Source organism: Salvelinus namaycush, chromosome 12 (assembly GCF_016432855.1).
Source record: "Salvelinus namaycush isolate Seneca chromosome 12, SaNama_1.0, whole genome shotgun sequence".
NCBI lineage: Eukaryota > Metazoa > Chordata > Actinopteri > Salmoniformes > Salmonidae > Salvelinus > Salvelinus namaycush.
The window spans coordinates 26857517-26879355 of record NC_052318.1 but is presented as its reverse complement, the minus strand read 5'-3'; the positions used below and the strand labels follow the sequence as shown (position 1 = coordinate 26879355).

The 21839-nt window shown below is 45.1% G+C and overlaps 1 protein-coding gene across 1 annotated transcript in view; it reads right to left on the bottom strand.

The window, feature by feature from the left end:
• Positions 1 to 356: 356 nt before the first annotated feature.
• Positions 357 to 21839, bottom strand: part of LOC120057046 (dehydrogenase/reductase SDR family member 11-like) — a 39400-nt gene continuing 17917 nt past the window's right edge. The window contains exons 2-7 of the mRNA XM_039005425.1: positions 4096 to 4305; positions 3128 to 3222; positions 2775 to 2904; positions 2448 to 2540; positions 2109 to 2174; positions 357 to 1888 (exon numbers count right to left, since the gene is read on the bottom strand). Coding sequence (XP_038861353.1) covers positions 1847 to 1888; positions 2109 to 2174; positions 2448 to 2540; positions 2775 to 2904; positions 3128 to 3222; positions 4096 to 4305 — 636 coding nt within the window. The 3' untranslated portion in view covers positions 357 to 1846. The remainder of the gene's footprint in view (positions 1889 to 2108; positions 2175 to 2447; positions 2541 to 2774; positions 2905 to 3127; positions 3223 to 4095; positions 4306 to 21839) is intronic.

Below are 21839 nucleotides of genomic sequence, written 5' to 3'. Positions count from 1 at the left end.
AAATAATCAGGATATTGTCATTGGAGTAGGATAAATACTGTACAACTCCTGTCATGTTGTGTAAAGTAAAAATAAAAAAGCCAACTGACTCAAAGTCCAAAGGGTGTGCCAGGTTTTTACAATCACCAGTAGGTGGTGTCACAAACACCACTACAGACAGAGGTTCCTTAGAAAAACATATTCAGAGGTGTTTCGTTTATAAACCTGTCCAAGATTATGCCATCTAGTTGATATTTGTTCAATGAACTTAATAGCTCTACGAGTTTAGGTCTATTTGGATAGAATTTGACAGTAAAGTGTCATCAATAAGAAGAAAACACATGACGAAAACAAATAATGGCACACAAAACAGAGGCCACCTTTGACAATTCTTATTTCATTTTATTGAGAAATATCTACTGTATCATACAAGTACACACTTGGGGGAAAGTATACATGTGCACTCATGAGTTAGTAACTTCCTCGAGACAAGATGCCAGTGTTTTCTTTATGCTCCTCCAAATGGATCCAAAGTCAAAACATAGAGAATGACAAAGGCCTCTAGTGGCCAAAAGGTCATATTAGCATGGGCAGCGCCATTGAGGCCTTCCACCATTTTAATGTCGTCAAATGTGTGGGACTTCCAACTTCATTGGCTGATTCCTCCTGGTGACCCTGTTGGAGTCATGTCCAACCGGGTCATCAGGAGGGATCAGCCAATCATGAAGAAGAGAATTTACTAAGCCTCAGTGGCGTGGCCCATGCTATCACAGATACAAAGATGAGTCCTCTATCTATCTCTATGGTGCAAAACAATTTAAGGGCCTTATTCAATCAAATCCGCTTTAGCTGACATCTGTAAAACTTATGTTTTGAAAGTGTCGGAGGTGGACCTGTGTTAGAGCTGTCAAATCCACAAGCATCTCCCGGCAGGTGTGGCTTCGTGACAATAATAAAGAGCAGCTGCTCACCGATTTTGACAACTCCAACGCAGTTACACCTCCAACACCCCCAAAACATCACCTATGCACATGTCGGCTATTGCCGCTTAACAATTGATCTGATTGAATCTAGGCCTATCTCATATGGTTGATTTATGGAGTGGGGAAATACACTTGGTCCAAAGTGATGGTTGCGTAATCATGCTTGACTGTCCCTTATACACATTTGTTGATTGGTGATGGTTGGCATAGGTTTTGAAAAACGTACAAGTGGGACTTACTTGATACATAACAGGCTAACCAAATCTGCTTGTTATTAAAAACATGTCAAAATAGTAAAAATGGATCGAGCGTCTATGGTTAGAGGGTACAGCATATTATCCAAATCTACCAATAATCAAAGTTAAAATATTTATATAAAAAATAATACAAATAGCAGTGTTTTGTTCCATCATTTTAAACATATATGTAATATGACCTACATTTTTTTTTTATGTGCAATTGATGGCATACTCGTCCGTCCGTCCGGTCGGTCGGTCTGTCTGTCTGTCTGGTCATGTAGAATAGATGACTCACATAAGCACAGGAGCAACAACCCTCTTTTCTTCTCCTAAGTTTGATGTGGCTTCATTTTGAAACAAGGCTGCCAGAGCAATACACCAAAACCCATGTTGTAGCAGCACTCACAGTAATTCAGTAGTGGTTAAGAGTACCTGCCCATCCTCTCATCTCCAGACCAGATATTACTCCACCACACACAGCCTCCTCCTCACCTCCTCAAACCGATTCCTTCAGTCCAAATCCAGTTGAACACTAGTTTGTTTGTTTTTGTCGTTGCCCAGCAGAGGTCGCTAAGAAGTCGTCACAATGGCGCTTGCTGCCTGGCTCTATCGGCTCCTCCAGTTGCTTAACTTCCTGCTCTGTTGCTATGACATTTGTTCCACCGGCCTCATCTGCACATCTCCGATCTAGAGGCCAACAAGCAGGGTTACATACACAAAAAAATAGAGGCATCCAACAAACTGCATGAATGTCCTCTATAAAAGCGCACTGTTTCAGACTCTGCAGGTCAGGAACATTGACAACATAGAGTACCATTAGTCTATCTAAGAGTTAGCCTTGAGAGAGGCAGGATATAAGTAAGCCAAATGTTGACAGAAGCAACAGATAGACAGAGCACTACTTTACCTGGACATGAGGTGGGGCTCCCAGAACGTATGTGACTGCACTGGCTATGTCTTGTGCTTTCAAACACTGCAGAGGAAAAAAGGCCAATTAGTAATACAGTTTGTTAAAGTATTTGTATTGAGAGAAGCCGTAGGCCCATCCACCACAGGAGGCTGCTGAGGGGAGGATGGCTCATTATAATGGCTGTAATGGACCAAATGCAATGGCATCAAAACCATGTATTTGATACCATTCCCCTGATTCCACTCAGGCCATTACCACAAGCCCGTCCTCCCCAATTGAAGGTGCCACCAACACACGGACTCACACACGGACTCGCACAAAATCTAGCTGCCTTACTTTTATACTCTCATACACAGCAGCTGCTTTCTCTGGATCGCTGTTGTGGTGCCGGAAGGCAAACTCAGTCTCCACTATTCCAGGGGATATACACTATGGAAGAGAAAGGCTCAAACCATGCTCGTTGTTGATGTTTATATACACACACACACACACACACACACACACACACACACACACACACACACACACACACACACACACACACACACACACACACACACACACACACACACACACAACAATCATCTTTCTATCTAATAATTGTATAAGACATTTGTCAGATTCATATGAAAAACTGTGACAAGGTAATGTTGCTCTGCTCACCGTGGCTCTGATGTGGGTCTTTGCTTCCCATAGCTCTTGCCGCAGCCCCTCGGTTAGAGCAGTCACAGCATATTTTGTGGCACAGTAGAAATGTTCATCTGCACTAGGTACCATTCTATGTCCCCCCATACTATAGCAGGGAAGAAGGGAGTGCGGGAGGTAGTAAAAGAGAGTGAAATAATGGCATGTATACGATTGTGCTACATCCCCATCCTGTATCCCTCTGAATCTTCTGTCTAAAACCAAGAGTGAAATTGTAGGCCTTCTTCACTGTATCTCCTGAGAGAGTATTTCATCATTTAAATGTCAATTATAACATGCCTTTAATGGGCTGTAAAGAAGCTGTAGTCTACCTGTTAATATTGATGATGTGGCCATCGTCCACATTCCGCTCTTTCATTGACTGGTAGGCCTCACGTGTACAAATAGACAAGGCCAGGACATTCACCTATAAGGGACAGCTTCTGTCAAAAACAAGCACCTGCATCTGCCTTCACACACAAAAATACTTGTTTAAGACAGTCTGTCTAGGTGAATGAGAATACAGTTATAGTTCTCAACAGTGTCAAAGCTAAGGCCCCTTGTGAAATTACATCGCAAAAAATTACAACAGACCAAAAATGACCTCAGACAACATACTGGTTGGTTACTGGCTGGTCACACAGGTAGAGAGTGTCATTGTGTGTCACTGTGTCAGATTGTGGCACCTGACCTGTCTCATCCATCATATGACCGTGTCACAGTGACTTTGAGAGTGATGCCAGGCAGGGCAGGTTAAAGTCACAGTGGCGTAGCTAAGGTAGCATTGGGGGGTTGCCACAGCGGAACAAGGTCAGAATACAGATTACACCATCTAAAAATATACACGCCATACACATTCATCTTGGCTGCCATGGCAACAGATGGACAGGCGTTAGAAATGCTCAGCTCCTCTGGAGGGATGGGACTACCTTTAGAGCAGGGGGGCTCAGCCTGGGGGTCTTGAATGGAATGGTCAAGAGCTCCATGAATCACAGTGTAAAGAAAAGTTCCAGCATAATAGATAGAGGGAAATAACGCCTCTCTTCTTCCACAAGTGGACCTTTTTGTAGTACCACTGCCAGGTCTACTCTCATAACCAATGGAACGACTTCTTGTGAGGGGGAGTGTGTGTGGTTATGTGGGTTCACTGAACCCCCTGAACTATGCTTCACACCACCTACTCTACAACAACAAGTATTTCCCTTGCTTAGCTAGTTATTCTCTTCATTTTTATATTTCTGCTCGTTAAAGCGTGTATGTGTGTAAACCCATGTGTACAGTGTGTGTGTTGTCCACTCACGTCGATCATGTTCCTCCAGCTGTCTGTCTTGCCACTGAGCAGGGGTTCATTGTGGGCCAGGCCTGCATTGTTGATACACACGTCCACCCCCTGGTGCAGCGTCTTGATGGCAGAGAACATGGACAGGATGTCCTCCTCACAGGACAGGTCACACTTATAGGGGATCAGCGTACCGCTGTAGCCCGCACTCTGGCACTCTGCTGCCAGCTTCTACAAACACAACACAGATAGGAACAAGGAGAGGTGAAGGTCGAGTCATGCATACACCCGAAACATGACCCGCCAAACCGCGCTTCTTAACTTCTTATGGATAGGGGGCAGCATTTTCACATTTAGATGAAAAGCGTGCCCAGAGTAAACTGCCTCCTACTCAGTCCCAGATGCTAATATATGCATATTATTAGTAGTATTGGATAGAAAACACTCTGAAGTTTCTAAAACTGTTTGAATGATGTCTGTGAGTATGACAGAACTCATATGGCAACCAGGAAGTGGGAAATCTGAGGTTTGTAGTTTTTCAACTCAGCCACTATTGAATATACAGTGGGATATGGGTCATCTTGCACTTCCTAAGGCTTCCACTAGATGTCAACAGTTTTTAGAACGTTGTTTCAGGCTTCTACTGTGAAGGGGGGCTGAATGAGAGGGGAATGAGTCAGAGGTCTGCCAGCAGCCACGTGCTCGTGATGCGCGGTCATGAGAAAGTTACCTCTCGTTCCATTGCTTTTCTACAGACAAATGAATTCTCCGGTTGGGACATTATTGAACATTTTTGATAAAAACATCCTAAAGATTGATTCTATACATCGTTTGATATGTTTCTACGACCAGTAATATAACTTTTTGGAATTTTCGTCCGACATTTCCACTGGAGTTGCCCACGCCTCGTGAGTTTTGATTTGTTTACTAAACGCCCTAACAAAAGGAGGAATTAGGACATAAATTATGGACTTTATGGAACAAATCAAACATTTATTGTGGAACTGGGATTCCTGGGAGTGCATTCTGACGAAGATCATCAAAGGTAAGTGAATATTTATAATGCTATTTCTGACTTATGTTGACTCCAACATGGCGGATACCTTCTTGGGTTCTGTATGTCTCTGAGCGCCGTACTCAGATTATTGCATGGTTTGCTTTTTCCGTAAAGTTTTTTTGAAATCGGACACAGCGGTTGCATTAAGGAGAAGTATATCTTTAAATCTGTGAATAACACTTGTATCTTTTATTAATGTTTATTATGAGTATTTCTGTGATTTGATATGGCTCTGTGCAAATTCATGGGATGTTTTGGTGGCAAAGCCAAATGTAAACTGAGGTTTTTGGATATAAATATGAACTTGATCGAACAAAACATACATGTATTGTGTAACATGTTGTCCCGGGACTGTCATCTGATGAAGAATATCAAAGGTTAGTGATTCATTTTATAAATATTTCTGCTTTTTGTGACACCTCTCTTTGCTTGGAAAATCGCTGTATGCTTTCTGTGACTAGTTGCTGACCTAACATAATGATATGTTCTGCTTTTGGCGAAAAGCTTTTTTGAAATCGGACACTGGTTGGATTAACGAGAATTTTATCTTTAAAATGATGCCTAATACTTGTATGTTTGAGAAAATTTAATTATGAGATTTCTGTTGATTGAATTTGGCGCCCTGCAATTTCATTGGCTGTTCGCGAACCAGTCCTAGACAGGTTAACACCCGCCCCGCTTAACCCGGAAGCCAGCTGCACCAATGTGTCAGAGGAAACACCATTCAACTGCCGACTGAAGTCAGCCTACCGGCGCCCAGCCCACCAGAAGGAGTTGCTAGAGCGCGATGAGCCAAGTAAAGCCCCCCTGGCCAAAGTCTCCCATGACCCGGACGACACTGGGCCAATTGTGTGCCGCCCTATGGGACTCCCGGTTGTGTTGTGACACAGCCTGGGATCAAACCCGGGTCTGTACTGACGCCTCTTACACTGCTGCGTCACTCGGGAGGCCCGTGACATGAGAATTAAAAAAACTCCAGATTAAAACTTTGCGTGTTGTGCTTTCAGCAATCAAAATTATTAGCAATGAAATATGCCTATTGAATTTGGTCAGTCACATTGATTTCAGCTGTAAAGAAACATTGCCCTACCCATTCACCCATACATTATCTGAAAGGAGCCACAACCATAAAATCAATCCCTGTATTGCATAAAAGGAAGATGATCAGGGCAAACTCAGGCTAGTCAGCTGCAGCACACCATAACAAACATTTAATCTAGTCTTGTCTGAAGAGTGTAGGAACACCTTAATACCAAACATCTGCAATCGCAAAAGTGTTGTTGACAAAATGCAGGTATTATACAAGTTTCCTTTTGGGCCATATGTTTGTCTAGACACAGTGTCTGGTTTAAGGAAATAAGCAATACGTTTATGACCCTTACTAACCATGATGACTACAGTGACCCTTGACCCTTATGAACCTTACTCCTCCACTAAAGATGCAGCTATGGAGAGCCACAGTCCCTGCCTCCCTGACTTGCTCCAGGCCCAACCAGCACAAACAGGTCAGCCTCCCGACCCTGCAGGCCTCCAGGAGGGTGGTTCTGTCTGTCTGATACAACTGGACACAGATCCCTTTACTGGGCACAACTGCACCCATCACATGATGTCCCTGTCTGGACTGCTCTCAGTACAGACAGAGAGGGGAGGGATGGGGGAGGAGTGTGTGTGTGGAGGGAGAAGGGGGGGTTGGTGGCAGCAGCAGCACTGGCAGGCAGAGATGATGCCAAGGACTGTATGGCACTCTGAGCCTCTCCCTCTCTCTTTTCAAGCCAAAGTGCTGTGACATTTGGGACGAGAGCACTCAGTCTCATGAGGACAGGGCAGGGATGGAGCGACATGGGGACACGCGCACACACACACACACACCATACATTATCCCCTTACACTTGTGGAAATTGGCCTATATGGATAGGGCCAAATGTTTCTAACAGAAGAACTATAGAAAGCATATACATGGCCATGGTAGAAATTTATAGAGAACAATTTGCAGATTATGGGGAAATTATCAGAACGAAGGTGAGGACACGCAGTTCACCTGACACTTGTCATTTGTCATTTGTGCATTTTACTTTTACTGTACTTTTCTCAGCATTAGTCAATAACAAAATCTAAAAATACTCTGGATACATTCAGTGACATAATAATCATTGTCATGTTGGTGTAGGTGCAAGATAAGAAACTGATTACAAGGGTTTGTGTGAGAGGTCTAACTGGTGTCTCCAAGTGGCCAAACACCTCTCCAAACGGCACAGTTCTTTAGTAATTTCAATGCACTTTATGACTCAAGAAAAGAGCCTTCAACTATAAGGTGGTTTTTGAGCCCTCCTAGCTTTGCAATTGAGGAACTGAAGCAAGTACACTTGTAGTTTTTTTGGAATACAGCCCTACGTCCTTACCATCACACAATTACTGTTGTTGTTTACTTAATCCAAAAACGTTCCGTTATATATAGTGTTCTGGGTCAGGTGAGCATCATTTGAAAGCTTATTCCCAGCATGGCTAACTAAGTTATAAAATACAATCTTACAGTGTTAGGCTTTCAAAAGACACTTCAAACAGATTGTAATTTTGGTGCGCATAGAATGGAGTTAATTCGTGTTCCTCGGCAACATTTTCTTCACAATATGACAAACATAGGCTCATTCTGTTCAGGACAACCCAGGGTATTATGCATGTCCTCCTTGTAACTGTGGATCAAACATAGCGATCATAAACGGTGATACTGTAAATTACATGAGTTTTCAAATATGGAAGGAAATGTGCACATTTGGACTCATGGGTGTGTGGTTTGCTTGTATGACATCAAAGCAGTATTTATTCTAATCCTCAACGTCTCATCTTTCAGAACACATTGACTCCTCTTGATTTACAGCATCTCCCTCATTCAGACAATAACAAATGTGCAAAAGTAGCCCAATTAGCGGGAGGGGTGGGGGCAACTTCATGTCGCACGTGGTGCTCAAGTTTATAACGCCTGTCAGTCAAAACCCACACAGAGCTGTTTTACTATACAGCCACTGCATTCCAATTAATGCGCTTCTCAATGACAAAATCTGCCATTTTTAACCCATATACGGGATGACAGGGGCTGTGAGTGGAAAGGGCTACCTAATATTCTAAACTGCCTAGAGAGCCTCCAAAGACTGGGATGTAGTGATTTAACTGGGATTATCTACAGAGAAGGCATTACCTGAACACAAAACCCCAGGATTAGAAATATTTTTGTAAGCTCTCTCTAGTTTTACAAACACATGATTCAACAGAGTTAATAAATAGGGTCATATGAGGGTGAACATAATTTCAATTCAATAGCACAAATACAAGCAAGAGGATTTCAATTGGTAATCACAGCCTCAGCATTCTAACAGGGGCTTCCCTCTTTACCCTGCCCTGCCCCCCCCACGCCTGAGTGTGTGTGTGTCTGTCTGTCTGTGTGTGTCTGTGTGGGCTGGAACAGACAGTGACTCTCAGGAAGGGAGAGGAAGGCAGGTGAGGGTAGTGTGTGTGAGGAAGAGGATGAGGAATGATCGCCAAACAGAGCAGTGAACTGAAGTGCAGCCTTGGCCAGAAGAAGAGATGGGGTGATGTGAGTGAGCAGAGCAGGGGTAGACGGGACGGGATCAGGGATAGGGTTGTAAAGGGTGGGGATATTTTTTAAGTTTACCAGTAAACTACCAAAATGTTGGTATCTTTCAAGGATTTTATGTAATGTATCACAAGACATCTAGTGGCTCTTTTGACATCTAGTGGCGCGTAGTCTAGCCCTGCTGGGTCGGTTTGTTATGTAAGGTCAGGAATGCAGAGAGACATCATTAACTGACTGTCTCAGGCAGTGTCCGAGTCCCACACACCGATCCAGCATCAGATAGTTCCAATCATTCATCCATACATATTATACAAGACTGGGTACGCGTTTAGCCCTGCTTATCCACAATTGTTCACACTTCTAATAGGATTTAGATGTATTTCTATTCTAAATGAAATAAATAATATTATTAATATCGGCTACAATGCTTTCAGATGGGATGGGAGCCTATGTTGAGACAGCAGTAATCGATTAAGCTAGTAAGCTACAGTGCAGCCATGAGCAGCCAGGAAGTGCTCTGAAATTAGATTTGTCTCAGGTTAACTCACTCTGCATGGCACTGAGTGAGACAACAGAAGGATTGTATTTTAGGCTAATGTGTCTATTCTCCTTTTGATCGGAAAGTGGGCATCATTGCTAAGACGGACAGTTTAGTTCATCCTTCCTACCCTTCTCTTTCTCTTCCCGTCTCTTTTAAGCACCTGTAACACAAAATGCAACTGGGCCTGTCACATTGCATTGTTGTCCTCATTATCAAGACTGCTGTGCCGCCCTCACAAAAAGTGAGTGAGCAAGACAGAGAAGGAAAGAGAGGGTGGTTGGGTGGGTGTGGGGGGGGGGTAAATGGTCTGGATAGAAAGCATACTACAAAATGAGCAAATCACAAGATTACACAGAATGGAAATAAAATAAAATATTTTTTCAATGAATGTAGGCCTATGCGTGTGGACGAGAGAAAATGAGAGAGAGAGAGAGAGAGAGAGAGAGAGAGAGAGAGGAGGGAAAGGGATGACAAAGAGGAGAGAAACTGAAGACCACAGTAGTTGTCTTGCGATGTCAAGTCAGAGCTTTAAGTCTCTAATTACAGTTATTAAATGCAGTCCCTCACCATGGCAGCCAGCTACCCTCCCAAGACAAATCTGCAGCTATGACAATCACATAACAATGCATGATCAGCCCAGACCGTATAAAGAACAAGAAGGCCTGCACACTGTTTAGGCTCCCAATTCACCGCTTTATTGACTACGTTTCCATCCGAAACGGATCTTCGTCAGGTCAAACAGACTGAGTGTTCACATCCCAAAATATACACATTTCACCTCACATGACCATTACGCACATGACGCATGGTGGGTGTGGAAACAATTCAATTCACTTTTGCGCATAGTCAATCATAATTAATCACAGATGTATATATGGTCATAAAGGATTATAACATACAAATGGGTCCAAGTAAAAATTTAGGCAACAGTAAAAAAAAAAAAATCAAAAAAGAGATTATGTTGGAATAGCTGCCCATATGTCCATTACGCGCGGTGGCCATATATATAATTACAGTGACCTATTTAAAAAACAACTTGTGTACCTCTAATAATTTTATATCAATGAGATGGGCACACGTAGCAGTTACAAAGAAATCTAATATATATGTACAAAATGACCAAGTGAATGGCAGGACAAATCAAAGTGACATATTCATGTAAGAAACGGTCTGATATCAAACTCTTGGTTCAGACATTCAAACAGAAAAACTCCATAACAGTGAAGTGAGACAACCCGTTGTAATGAATTCAATGAGTAAGGGGTGTCTGATCTTTCAAAATGAAAGATAGGCTATCTTTTTCATCCTGTCACCTGAGACCTGACAAACTGACCAAAAACATTGCTTGTCTTTCCTGAAATCATTGCCTTTAGAGTAGTAGACATCGACTACAAGCAGGTCCTTCATGAGTTGGGGAGGAATGATGACGAGATATAAAAGGATTATGGCAGAGGAGGAGGTGGTGGAGCCGTCACTGAGAGGGTGTGTGCTGCATGATCACATCCATTGAACAGAATGAAAGAGCAGCCGCAGAAAGGTCCAAAAGTTGGAGAGGGAAAAGGCTTTTATTACCCCTCTCCCTGAGGATAATCAAGATAGGGCTATAAAACAACATCACTAGCTTGTCGCTAGTTAGTCACTATATGCTCAATCAGATTAAGCCCATTAAACACACCTATTACACTGTCAATGTCAAAGCATTGCTATAGAAGCTTCGCAAAAAAATAAATACCCTTGAAATTAGGCTAACTATATAAGGGTAGGCCTACATGCAGTGGTAAGGTAAATTAAACATATGGCAAATAATAAGTATAAAAAGTAGTCTCTGATTGGAAAGTATAACCCAGTGATGTGAATGGCTGTGACACACTGATAACATGTTGGGGGTGGAGTAGGCTAATGACAGAGGCAGAACGGCCCACCGCCAGGTGTTGTGTAACTCGCTCACTGGGTCAGGCTAGCCAGTATGCCGGGATTTCATCCTACCTGCTGACTGACTGACACAGAGCATAGGAAGCTATAGATAGGAGCAGAGGTTTACTATAAATAAGGGTGGGCCTGGGAAGGAACTCAACTGAGCCAGTCTGGCTGGTATGTTGTATGTTCACTGCAGTCAATAAGCTTATGCTACATCAGTCAAGTCAAATCAAATCAAATTGTATTTGTCACATGCTCCGAATACAACAGGTGTAGACCTTACCGTAAAATGCTTACTTAACCAACAATGCAGTTCAAGAAATAGTGTTAAGAATATATTTACTAAATAAACTAAAGTAAAATATAACAAATAACAATAACGAGGCTATATACAGGGGGTACCGGTAACGAGTCAATGTGCGGAGGTACAGGTTAGTCGAGGTAATTTGTACATGTAGGCAGGGGTAAAGTGACTATGCATACTGTAGATAGTAAACAGCGAGTAGGAGCAGAGTAAAAACAAAGGGGAGGGGGGTCAATGTAAATAGTCCAGGTGGCCATTTGATTAACTGTTCAGCAGTCTCATGGCTTGGAGGTAGAAGATATGTTAACTTCTTTGGGATAGGGGGCGGTATTTTGACGTCCGGATGAAAAGCGTGCCCAAAGTAAACTGCCTGCTACTCAGGCCCAGAAGGATATGCATATAATTGGTAGATTTGGATAGAAAACACTCTAAAGTTTCTAAAACTGTTAAAATAATGTCTGTGAGTATAACAGAACTGAAATGGTAGGCGAAACCCCGAGGACAAACCATTAAAAAAAAAAACTATTCAGCATACCACTGATTTCAATGCCTGGCACTTTTATAATAGGGTGAAATCGTCCCCAATTGCAGTTCCTAGGGCTTCCACTAGATGTCAACAGTCTTTAGAAAGAGTTTCAGGCTGGTAATTTGGAAAAATTAGGGAGAAGTTGTAGTTTTTCTAAGTGGCTCCCATTTTGGCTGTAGTGTTTCCAAGCGCATGGCCGAGAGAGCCCGTTCTTTTTGTTTATCTCCGGTAAAGACAATAACGATTCTCCATCTTAATTTTATTTGTTTATTTGCGTATTAGGGTACCTAAAGATTGATTATAAACGTTGATTGACTTGTTTGGATAAGTTTATTGGTAATGTTTGGGATTCATTTTGTATGCATTTTGACGGAGGGAAACCGAGTGGATTATTGACTGAAGCGCGCCAGCTAAACTGAGTTTTTATGGATATAAAGAAGGAATTTATCGAACAAAAGGACCATTTGTAATGTAACTGAGACCTTTTGGAGTGCCAACAGAAGAAGATCTTCAAAGGTAGGGCATATATTATATCGCTATTTCTGACTTTCGTGTCGCAACTCCCTGGTTGAAAATGATTTGTTATGCATTTGTGTGCTGGACGCTGTCCTCAGATAATCGCATGGTTTGCTTTCGCCGTAAAGCATTTTTGAAAACTGACACCTTGGCTGGATTAACAACAAGTTAAGCTTTATTTTGATGTATTGCACTTGTGATTTCATGAAAGTTTAATATTTATAGTAATTTAATTTGAATTTGGCGCTCTGCCATTTCACCGGATGTTTACCAGGTGGGACGCTGCCGTCACACCTATCCCAAAGAAGTTAAGGAACCGTTTGGTCCTAGACTTAGTGCTCCGGTACCGCTTGACGTGTGGTAGCAGAGAGAACAGTCTATGGCTTGGGTGACTGGAGTCTTTGACAATATTTTGGGCCTTCCTCTGACACCACCTAGTATTTAGGTCCTGGATGGCAGGAGCTTGGCCCCAGTGATATACTGGACCGTACGCACTACCCTCTGTAGCGCCTTACGGTCAGATGCCGAGCAGTTGCCATACCAGGTGGTGATGCAACCGGTCAGGATGCTCTCGATGGTGCAGCTGTAAAACTTTTTGAGTATCTGGGGACCCATGCCAAATCTTTTCAGTCTCCTGAGGGAGAAAAGGTGTTGTCGTGCCCTCTTCATGACTGTCTTGGTGTGTTTGATAGTTCATTGGTGTTGTGGACACCAAGGAACTTGAAACTCTCGACCCATTCCACTACAGCCCCGTCGATATGAATGGGGGCGTGTTCGGCCCTCCTTTTCCTGTAGTCCATGATCAGCTCCTTTGTCTTGCTCACATTGAGGGAGAGGTTGTTGTCCTGGCACCACACTGCCAGGTCTCTGACCTCCTCCCTATTGGCTGTCCCATCATTGTCGGTGATCAGGCCTACCACTGTTGTGTCGTCAGCAAACCTAACGATGGTGTTGGAGTCGTGCTTGGCCATGCAGTCATTGCTGAACAGGGAGTACAGGAGGGGACAAAGCATGCACCCCTGAGGGGCCCTATCTTACCAAATCATGTCAAGTCTTATGTCATGTTCTTAAGGTTCTGCAATATGACTGCTGGTTAGGGCTGTCCTTTAAAAGACTGGGTACTATATGTAGCCTACGACAGCGATTCTCAAAGTGGGGTATTGAGGTATTGCAGGGGGTCCGTGGCCAGTTCAAAACAATGTATAATATATATATATATATATATATATATATATATACACAGTTGAAGTCGGAAGTTTACATACACCTTAGCCAAATACAAGTATGTAAACTTCTGACCCACTGGAATTGTGATACAGTGAATTATAAGTGAAATCATCTGTCTGTAAACAATTGTTGGAAAAATTACTTGTGTCATGCACAAAGTAGATGTCCTAACCGACTTGCCAAAACTATAGTTTGTTGACAAGAAATTTGTGGAGTGGTTAAAAAACGAGTTTTAATGACTCCAACCTAAGTGTATGTAGACTTCTGACTTCAACTGTGTATATATATATATATACACAAAGTGTTGGTCCCATGTTTCATGAGCTGAAATAAAAGATCCCAGAAATGTTACATATTAAATAAAAAGCTTATTTCTCTCAAATTTGTTCACATCCCTGTTAGTGAGCATTTCTCCTTTGCCAAGATAATCCATCCACCTGACAGGTATGACATATCAAGAAGCTGATTTAACAGCATGATCATTACACAGGTCCACCTTTTGCTGGGGACATAAAAGGCCACTCTAAAATGCCACAAATGTCTCAAGTTTTGAGGGACCGTGCAATTGTCATGCTGACTGCAGGAATGTTCACTAGAGCTGTTTCCAGAGAATTTAATGTTAATTTCTCTACCATAAGCCATCTCCAATGTAGTTTTAGAGAATTTGGCAGTACATCCAACAGGCCTCAACACAGCACACGCCAGCCCAGGTCCTCCATATCAAGCTTCTTCACTTGGGGGATCGTCTGAGACCAGACACCTGGACAGCTGATGAAACTGAGGAGTACTTCTGTCTGTACTAAAACTCATTCTGATTGGCTGGGCCTGGCTTCTCGTGGGTGGGCCTACGCCCACCCAGGCCCACCCATGGCTGCACCCCTGCCCAGTCATGTGAAAGCCATAGATTAGGGCCTACTTTATTTATTTCAATTAACTGATTTCTTTATATGAACTGTAACTCAGTAAAATCTTTGAAATTGCTGCCGGGGCGGCAGGTAGCCTAGTGGTTAGAGCGTTGGGCCAGTAACTGAAAGTTTGCTAGATCAAATCCCCAAGCTGACAAGGTAAAAATCTGTCGTTCTCCTCTGAACAAGGCATTTAACTCACTTTTCCTAGGCCGTCATTGTAAATAAGAATTTGTTATAAACTGACTTGCCTAGTTAAATGAAGGTAAAAAATGTTTTGCATTTATATTTTTGTTCAGTATACATATATATATATACACTGCTCAAAAAAATAAAGGGAACACTTAAACAACACAATGTAACTCCAAGTCAATCACACTTCTGTGAAATCAAACTGTCCACTTAGGAAGCAACACTGATTGACAATAAATTTCACATGCTGTTGTGCAAATGGAATAGACAACAGGTGGAAATTATAGGCAATTAGCAAGACACCCCCAATAAAGGAGTGGTTCTGCAGGTGGTGACCACAGACCACTTCTCAGTTCCTATGCTTCCTGGCTGATGTTTTGGTCACTTTTGAATGCTGACGGTGCTTTCACTCTAGTGGTAGCATGAGACGGAGTCTACAACCCACACAAGTGGCTCAGGTAGTGCAGCTCATCCAGGATGGCACATCAATGCGAGCTGTGGCAAGAAGGTTTGCTGTGTCTGTAAGCGTAGTGTCCAGAGCATGGAGGCGCTACCAGGAGACAGGCCAGTACATCAGGAGACGTGGAGGAGGCCGTAGGAGGGCAACAACCCAGCAGCAGGACCGCTACCTCCGCCTTTGTGCAAGGAGGAGCAGGAGGAGCACTGCCAGAGCCCTGCAAAATGACCTCCAGCAGGCCACAAATGTGCATGTGTCTGCTCAAACGGTCAGAAACAGACTCCATGAGGGTGGTATGAGGGCCCGACGTCCACAGGTGGGGGTTGTGCTTACAGCCCAACACCGTGCAGGACGTTTGGCATTTGCTAGAGAACACCAAGATCGGCAAATTCGCCACTGGCGCCCTGTGCTCGTCACAGATGAAAGCAGGTTCACACTGAGCACATGTGACAGACGTGACAGAGTCTGGAGGCGCCGTGGAGAACGTTCTGCTGCCTGCAACATCCTCCAGCATGACCGGTTTGGCGGTGGGTCAGTCATGGTGTGGGGTGGCATTTCTTTGGGGGGCCGCACAGCCCTCCATGTGCTCGCCAGAGGTAGCCTGACTGCCATTAGATACCGAGATGAGATCCCCAGACCCCTTGTGAGACCATATGCTGGTGCGGTTGGCCCTGGGTTCCTCCTAATGCAAGACAATGCTAGACCTCATGTGGCTGGAGTGTGTCAGCAGTTCCTGCAAGAGGAAGGCATTGATGCTATGGACTAGCCCGCCCGTTCCCCAGTCCTGAATCCAATTGAGCACATCTGGGACATCATGTCTCGCTCCATCCACCAACGCCACGTTGCACCACAGACTGTCCAGGAGTTGGCGGATGCTTTAGTCCAGGTCTGGGAGGAGATCCCTCAGGAGACCATCCGCCACCTCATCAGGAGCATGCCCAGGCGTTGTAGGGAGGTCATACAGGCACGTGGAGGCCACACACACTACTGAGCCTCATTTTGACTTGTTTTAAGGACATTACATCAAAGTTGGATCAGCCTGTAGTGTGGTTTTCCACTTTAATTTTGAGTGTGACTCCAAATCCAGACGTCCATGGGTTGATAAATTTGATTTCCATTGATAATTTGTGTGATTTTGTTGTCAGCACATTCAACTATGTAAAGAAAAAAGTATTTAATAAGAATATTTCATTCATTCAGATCTAGGATGTGTTATTTTAGTGTTCCCTTTATTTTTTTGAGCAGTGTATATAGTAGTACTACTACTACTATATATATATATATATATACTACATAACCAAAAGTATTGGACACCTGCTCGATTTACATCTCATTCCAAAATCATAGGCATTAATATGGAGTTGGTCCCCCCTTTGTTGCTATAACAGCCTCCACTCTTCTGGGAAGCCTTTCCACTATTGGAACATTGTTGCGGGGACTTCCTTCCATTCAGCCACAAGAGCATTAGTGAGGTTGGGCACTGATGTTGGGAGATTACTCCTGGCTCGCAGTCACCGTTCCAATTCATCCCAAAGGTGTTCGGTTGGGTTGAGGTCAGGGCTCTGTACAGGCCAGTCGAGTTCTTCCACAACGATCTCGTCAAACCATTTCTGTATGGACCTTGCTTTGTGCAAGGGGTCATTGTCATGCTGAAACAGGAAAGTGCCTTTCTCAGATTCTTGCCACAAAGTTGGAAGCAGATTTGTCTAGAATGCAAGTCCCGCCTTTCCCACCTCCTCATTGGTTTTTAGGCGCATATACCTACGTGTGTGATTGAAAGATGAACTGAGGTCCAGACTCCAGTCCCGTTGGTGGTGGTAATGCACCTTAAACAGGTTGCTAACCGACATATAAAGCCCACAGAAGCAGAAGACTACTACTACTACTACTACTACTACTACTACTACAACAGTCGGATAGATTACTAGAAACTATTAGTTTCCCCTTTTATCTGTGGATTAAATGTCGGAGTAGAGAGCACACGCTTTTGTGTGACTCAAAATGGTTCAAAATTCTACAAAGATCCCTAAAAAAAGGACCTTGTGCATTTTAGGTAAAATAACAACCCAATGTTAATATCCCAGTACAAATTAGCTAGCAACAGAGAGATAGCTAGCTAAACGTCCATGAATGTTTCATGTGTTTCGACCTTGTCACGTTCCTGACCTGTTTTCTGTTGTTTTGTATGTGTTTAGTTGGTCAGGGCGTGAGTTGGGGTGGGTATTCTATGTTGTGTGTCTAGTTCGTCTGTTTCTGTGTTCAGCCTAATATGGTTCTCAATCAGAGACAGCTGTCAATCGTTGTCCCTGATTGAGAATCATATATAGGTGGCTTGTTTTTTGTTGGGGATTGTGGGTGGTTGTTTCCTGTCTCTGTGTTTGTGTTCTGCACCAGATAGGACTGTCTCGGCTTTTCACGTTTGTTATTTTGTTAGTTGTTAATGTTCATCGTTTATTGTTAAATTAAACATGTTGAACACTAACTGCGCTGCATTTTGGTCCTCTCCTTCATCCCAGGAAGAAAGCCGTTACAGAACCACCCACCTAACCCGGACCAAGCAGCGTGGCAACGGGCAGCAACGACAGCAGCAGTGGTACAAGGAGGAATGGACATGGGAGGAGATTCTGGACGGAGAAGGACCCTGGGCAGAGCCAGAGGAGTGTCGCCGCCCCAAAGCGGAGCTGGAGGCATCTAAAGCGGAGAGGCGGCATTATGAGGCGCTAGCAAGGCAGAGCGGCTGGAAGCCCGAGAGGCTCACCCAAAAATGTCTTGGGGGGGGGGGCTAAAGGGTAGTGTGGCGAAGGCAGGTAGGAAACCTGCGCCCACTTCCCATGCTTACCGTGGAGAGCGGGAGTACGGGCAGACACCGTGTTATGCGGAAGAGCATACGGTGTCTTCTGTACGTGTGCATAGCCCGGTGCGGGTTATTCCACCTCCCCGCACTGGGCGGGCTAGATTGAGCATTGAGCCAAGTGCCATGAAGCCGGCTCAACATATCTGGCCTCCAGTACGTCTCCTCGGGCCGGTGTACATGGCACCAGCCTTACGAATGGTGTCCCCGGTTCGCCTACACAGCCCAGTGCGGGTTATTCCACCTCCCCGCATTGGACGGGCTACGGGGAGCATTCAACCAGGTAAGGTTGGGCAGGCTCAGTGCTCAAGGGAGCCAGTACGCCTGCACGGTCCGGTATATCCGGCACCACTTTCCCGCCCCAGCCCAGTACCACCAGTGCCTACACCACGCACCAGGCTTCCAGTGCGTCTCCAGAGCCCTGTTCCTCCTCCACGCACTCTCCCTGTGGTGCGTGTCTCCAGTCCGGTACCATCAGTTCCGGCACCACGCACCAGGCCTACTGTGCGCCTCAGCAGGTCAGAGTCGGCCGTCTGCCCAACGCCGCCTGCACTGCTCGTCTGTCCAGCGCCGCCTGAGCTGCCTGCCTGCCCAGCGCCGTCTGAACTGCCTGCACTGCTCGTCTGCTCAACGCCGCCTGCACTGCTCGTCTGCCCAGCGCCGTCTGAGCCATCCGTCTGCCCAGCGCCGTCTGAGCCATCCGTCTGCCCAGCGCCGTCTGAGCCATCCGTCTGCCCAGCGCCGTCTGAGCCATCCGTCTGCCCAGCGCCGTCTGAGCCATCCGTCTGCCTAGCGCCATCTGAGCCATCTGTCTGTCCCGAGCCATTAGAGCCGCCCGTCTGTCCCGAGCCATTAGAGCCGTCCGTCAGTCAGGAGCCGCTAGAGCCGTCCGTCAGTCAGGAGCTGCCAGAGCCGCCAGCCAGTCAGGAGCTGCCAGAGCCGCCAGCCAGTCAGGAGCTGCCAGAGCCGCCAGCCAGTCAGGAGCTGCCAGAGCCGCCAGCCAGTCAGGAGCTGCCAGAGCTGCCCTCCAGTCATGAGCTGCCAGAGCTGCCCTCCAGTCATGAGCTGCCCTCCAGTCATGAGCTGCCCTCCAGTCATGAGCTGCCACTCAGTCCGGAGCTGCCACTCAGTCCGGAGCTACCTCTCTGTCCTGAGCTACCTCTCTGTCCTGAGCTACCTCTCTGTCCTGAGCTACCTCTCTGTCCTGAGCTACCTCTCTGTCCTGAGCTACCTCTCTGTCCTGAGCTACCTCTCTGTCCTGAGCTACCTCTCTGTCCTGAGCTACCTCTCGGTCCTGAGTTGTCTCCTCTATTTAGGAGGGGCCTTGGTGAAGGTTCCTGGACCATGGTCGGGGGCGAGGGTCGCCACTCAAAGGACGCTAAGGAGGGGGACAAAGACAGTGGTGGAGTGGTGTCCTCGTCCACCGCCGGAGCCGCCACCGCGGACAGATGCCCACCCAGACCCTCCCCTTGAGTTTTAGGGGTGCGCCCGGAGTTCGCACCTTGAGGGGGGGGTTCTGTCACGTTCCTGACCTGTTTTCTGTTGTTTTGTATGTGTTTAGTTGGTCAGGGCGTGAGTTGGGGTGGGTATTCTATGTTGTGTGTCTAGTTCGTCTGTTTCTGTGTTCAGCCTAATATGGTTCTCAATCAGAGACAGCTGTCAATCGTTGTCCCTGATTGAGAATCATATATAGGTGGCTTGTTTTTTGTTGGTGATTGTGGGTGGTTGTTTCCTGTCTCTGTGTTTGTGTTCTGCACCAGATAGGACTGTCTCGGCTTTTCACGTTTGTTATTTTGTTAGTTGTTAATGTTCATCGTTTATTGTTAAATTAAACATGTTGAACACTAACTGCGCTGCATTTTGGTCCTCTCCTTCATCCCAGGAAGAAAGCCGTTACAGACCTGCACCCAAATTCATGTATTTGGTTCAGAGTTCATTTTAATATTTCAACCTGTGTGTCTGGATTGCGTCTGGTGTGGATGTACAAAATCAACATGCGTGAGATAGTGCACGCGCATGCTCTGTCTGGACAGAATGTAAGGGGCCTAGGCCGAACCATGAAAAACAGCCCCAGACCATTACTCCTCCACCAAACTTTACAGTTGGTACTATGCATTCGGGTAGGTAGCATTCTCCTGGTATCCGCCAAATCCAGATTTGTCCGTCGGACTGCCAGATGGTGGAGCGTGATTCATCACTCTAGAGAACGTGTTTCCCCTGCTCCAGAGTCCAACGGCGGCATGCTTTACAACACTGCAGCCAACACTTGGCATTGCGCATGGTGATCTTAGGCTTGTGTGTGTGCGGCTGCTCAGTCATGGAAACTCATTTCATGAAGCTCCTGAAAAACAGTTATTGTGCTGACGTTGCTTCCAGAGGCAGGTTGGTAAGGGATTATAATGATGACAGAACTACTTGAGTTTCTATTTAGAATTTCGTGGTCGCACATTCAGATTCATAGTTGCAAGGACGATTCGCAAATGTGTAATTTAATAAACTTTCGCAAGCGTGTATCATGATGTGTGAAAGATTTAACAACGGTCGCAAACTTGTAACTTCACATTTGAATAGTGAGACCATAGACCTTGTGAGACCATATGCTGACACATGCACATTTGTGGCCTGCTGGAGGTCATTTTGCAGGGCTCTGGCAGTGGTCCTCCTTGCACAAAGGCGGAGGTAGCGGTCCTGCTGCTGGGTTGTTGCCCTCCTATGGCCTCCTCCACATCTCCTGATGTACTGGCCTGTCTCCTGGTAGCGCCTCCATGCTCTGGACACTACGCTGACAGACACAGCAAACCTTCTTGCCACAGCTCGCATTGATGTGCCATCCTGGATGAGCTGCACTACCTGAGCCACTTGTGTGGGTTGTAGACTCCGTCTCATGCTACCACTAGAGTGAAAGCACCGCCAGCAGTCAAAAGTGACCAAAACATCAGCCAGGAAGCATAGGAACTGAGAAGTGGTCTGTGGTCACCACCTGCAGAACCACTCCTTTATTGGGGGTGTCTTGCTAATTGCCTATAATTTCCACCTGTTGTCTATTCCATTTGCACAACAGCATGTGAAATTTATTGTCAATCAGTGTTGCTTCCTAAGTGGACAGTTTGATTTCACAGAAGTGTGATTGACTTGGAGTTACATTGTGTTGTTTAAGTGTTCCCTTTATTTTTTTGAGCAGTGTATGTATAGCTAATTCTCCACTCATATGAGGAGTGGAGAAGCCCTATGCACCATAAACCTGTCTACTCCTGGAGTAACTCCCTGTCAGAGATACTGTGATTAGAGGGTTTTGCAGGAGGCCCTGGGCCAATGGGAGATCAGGGGCGAAAGCTTAGGGGTCAGAGGGAGTGAGAGTAAAGTTACAGACATGAAGATATAAGTTGAACTACAGAGTAAGGCTACCTTCAAACCAAAATGCATGAAACGCATGTCCAAGGAGGCTGTTTTGTGGGGAAAAGCGCTCTTGTTTTTAATTGGTTGATGGATAGTCTTTCCAACTTTTCTGATGGACAGCACAACACAAGTCTAGCCATAGCATATTATTAGCCCTGAATGCTGATTGGCTGACATCCGTGGTATATCAGACCGTATACCACAGGTATTACAAAACATTTTTGTTTTACGTTGGTAACCAGTTTATAATAGCAATAAGGAACCTCGGGTTTGTGGTATACAGTATG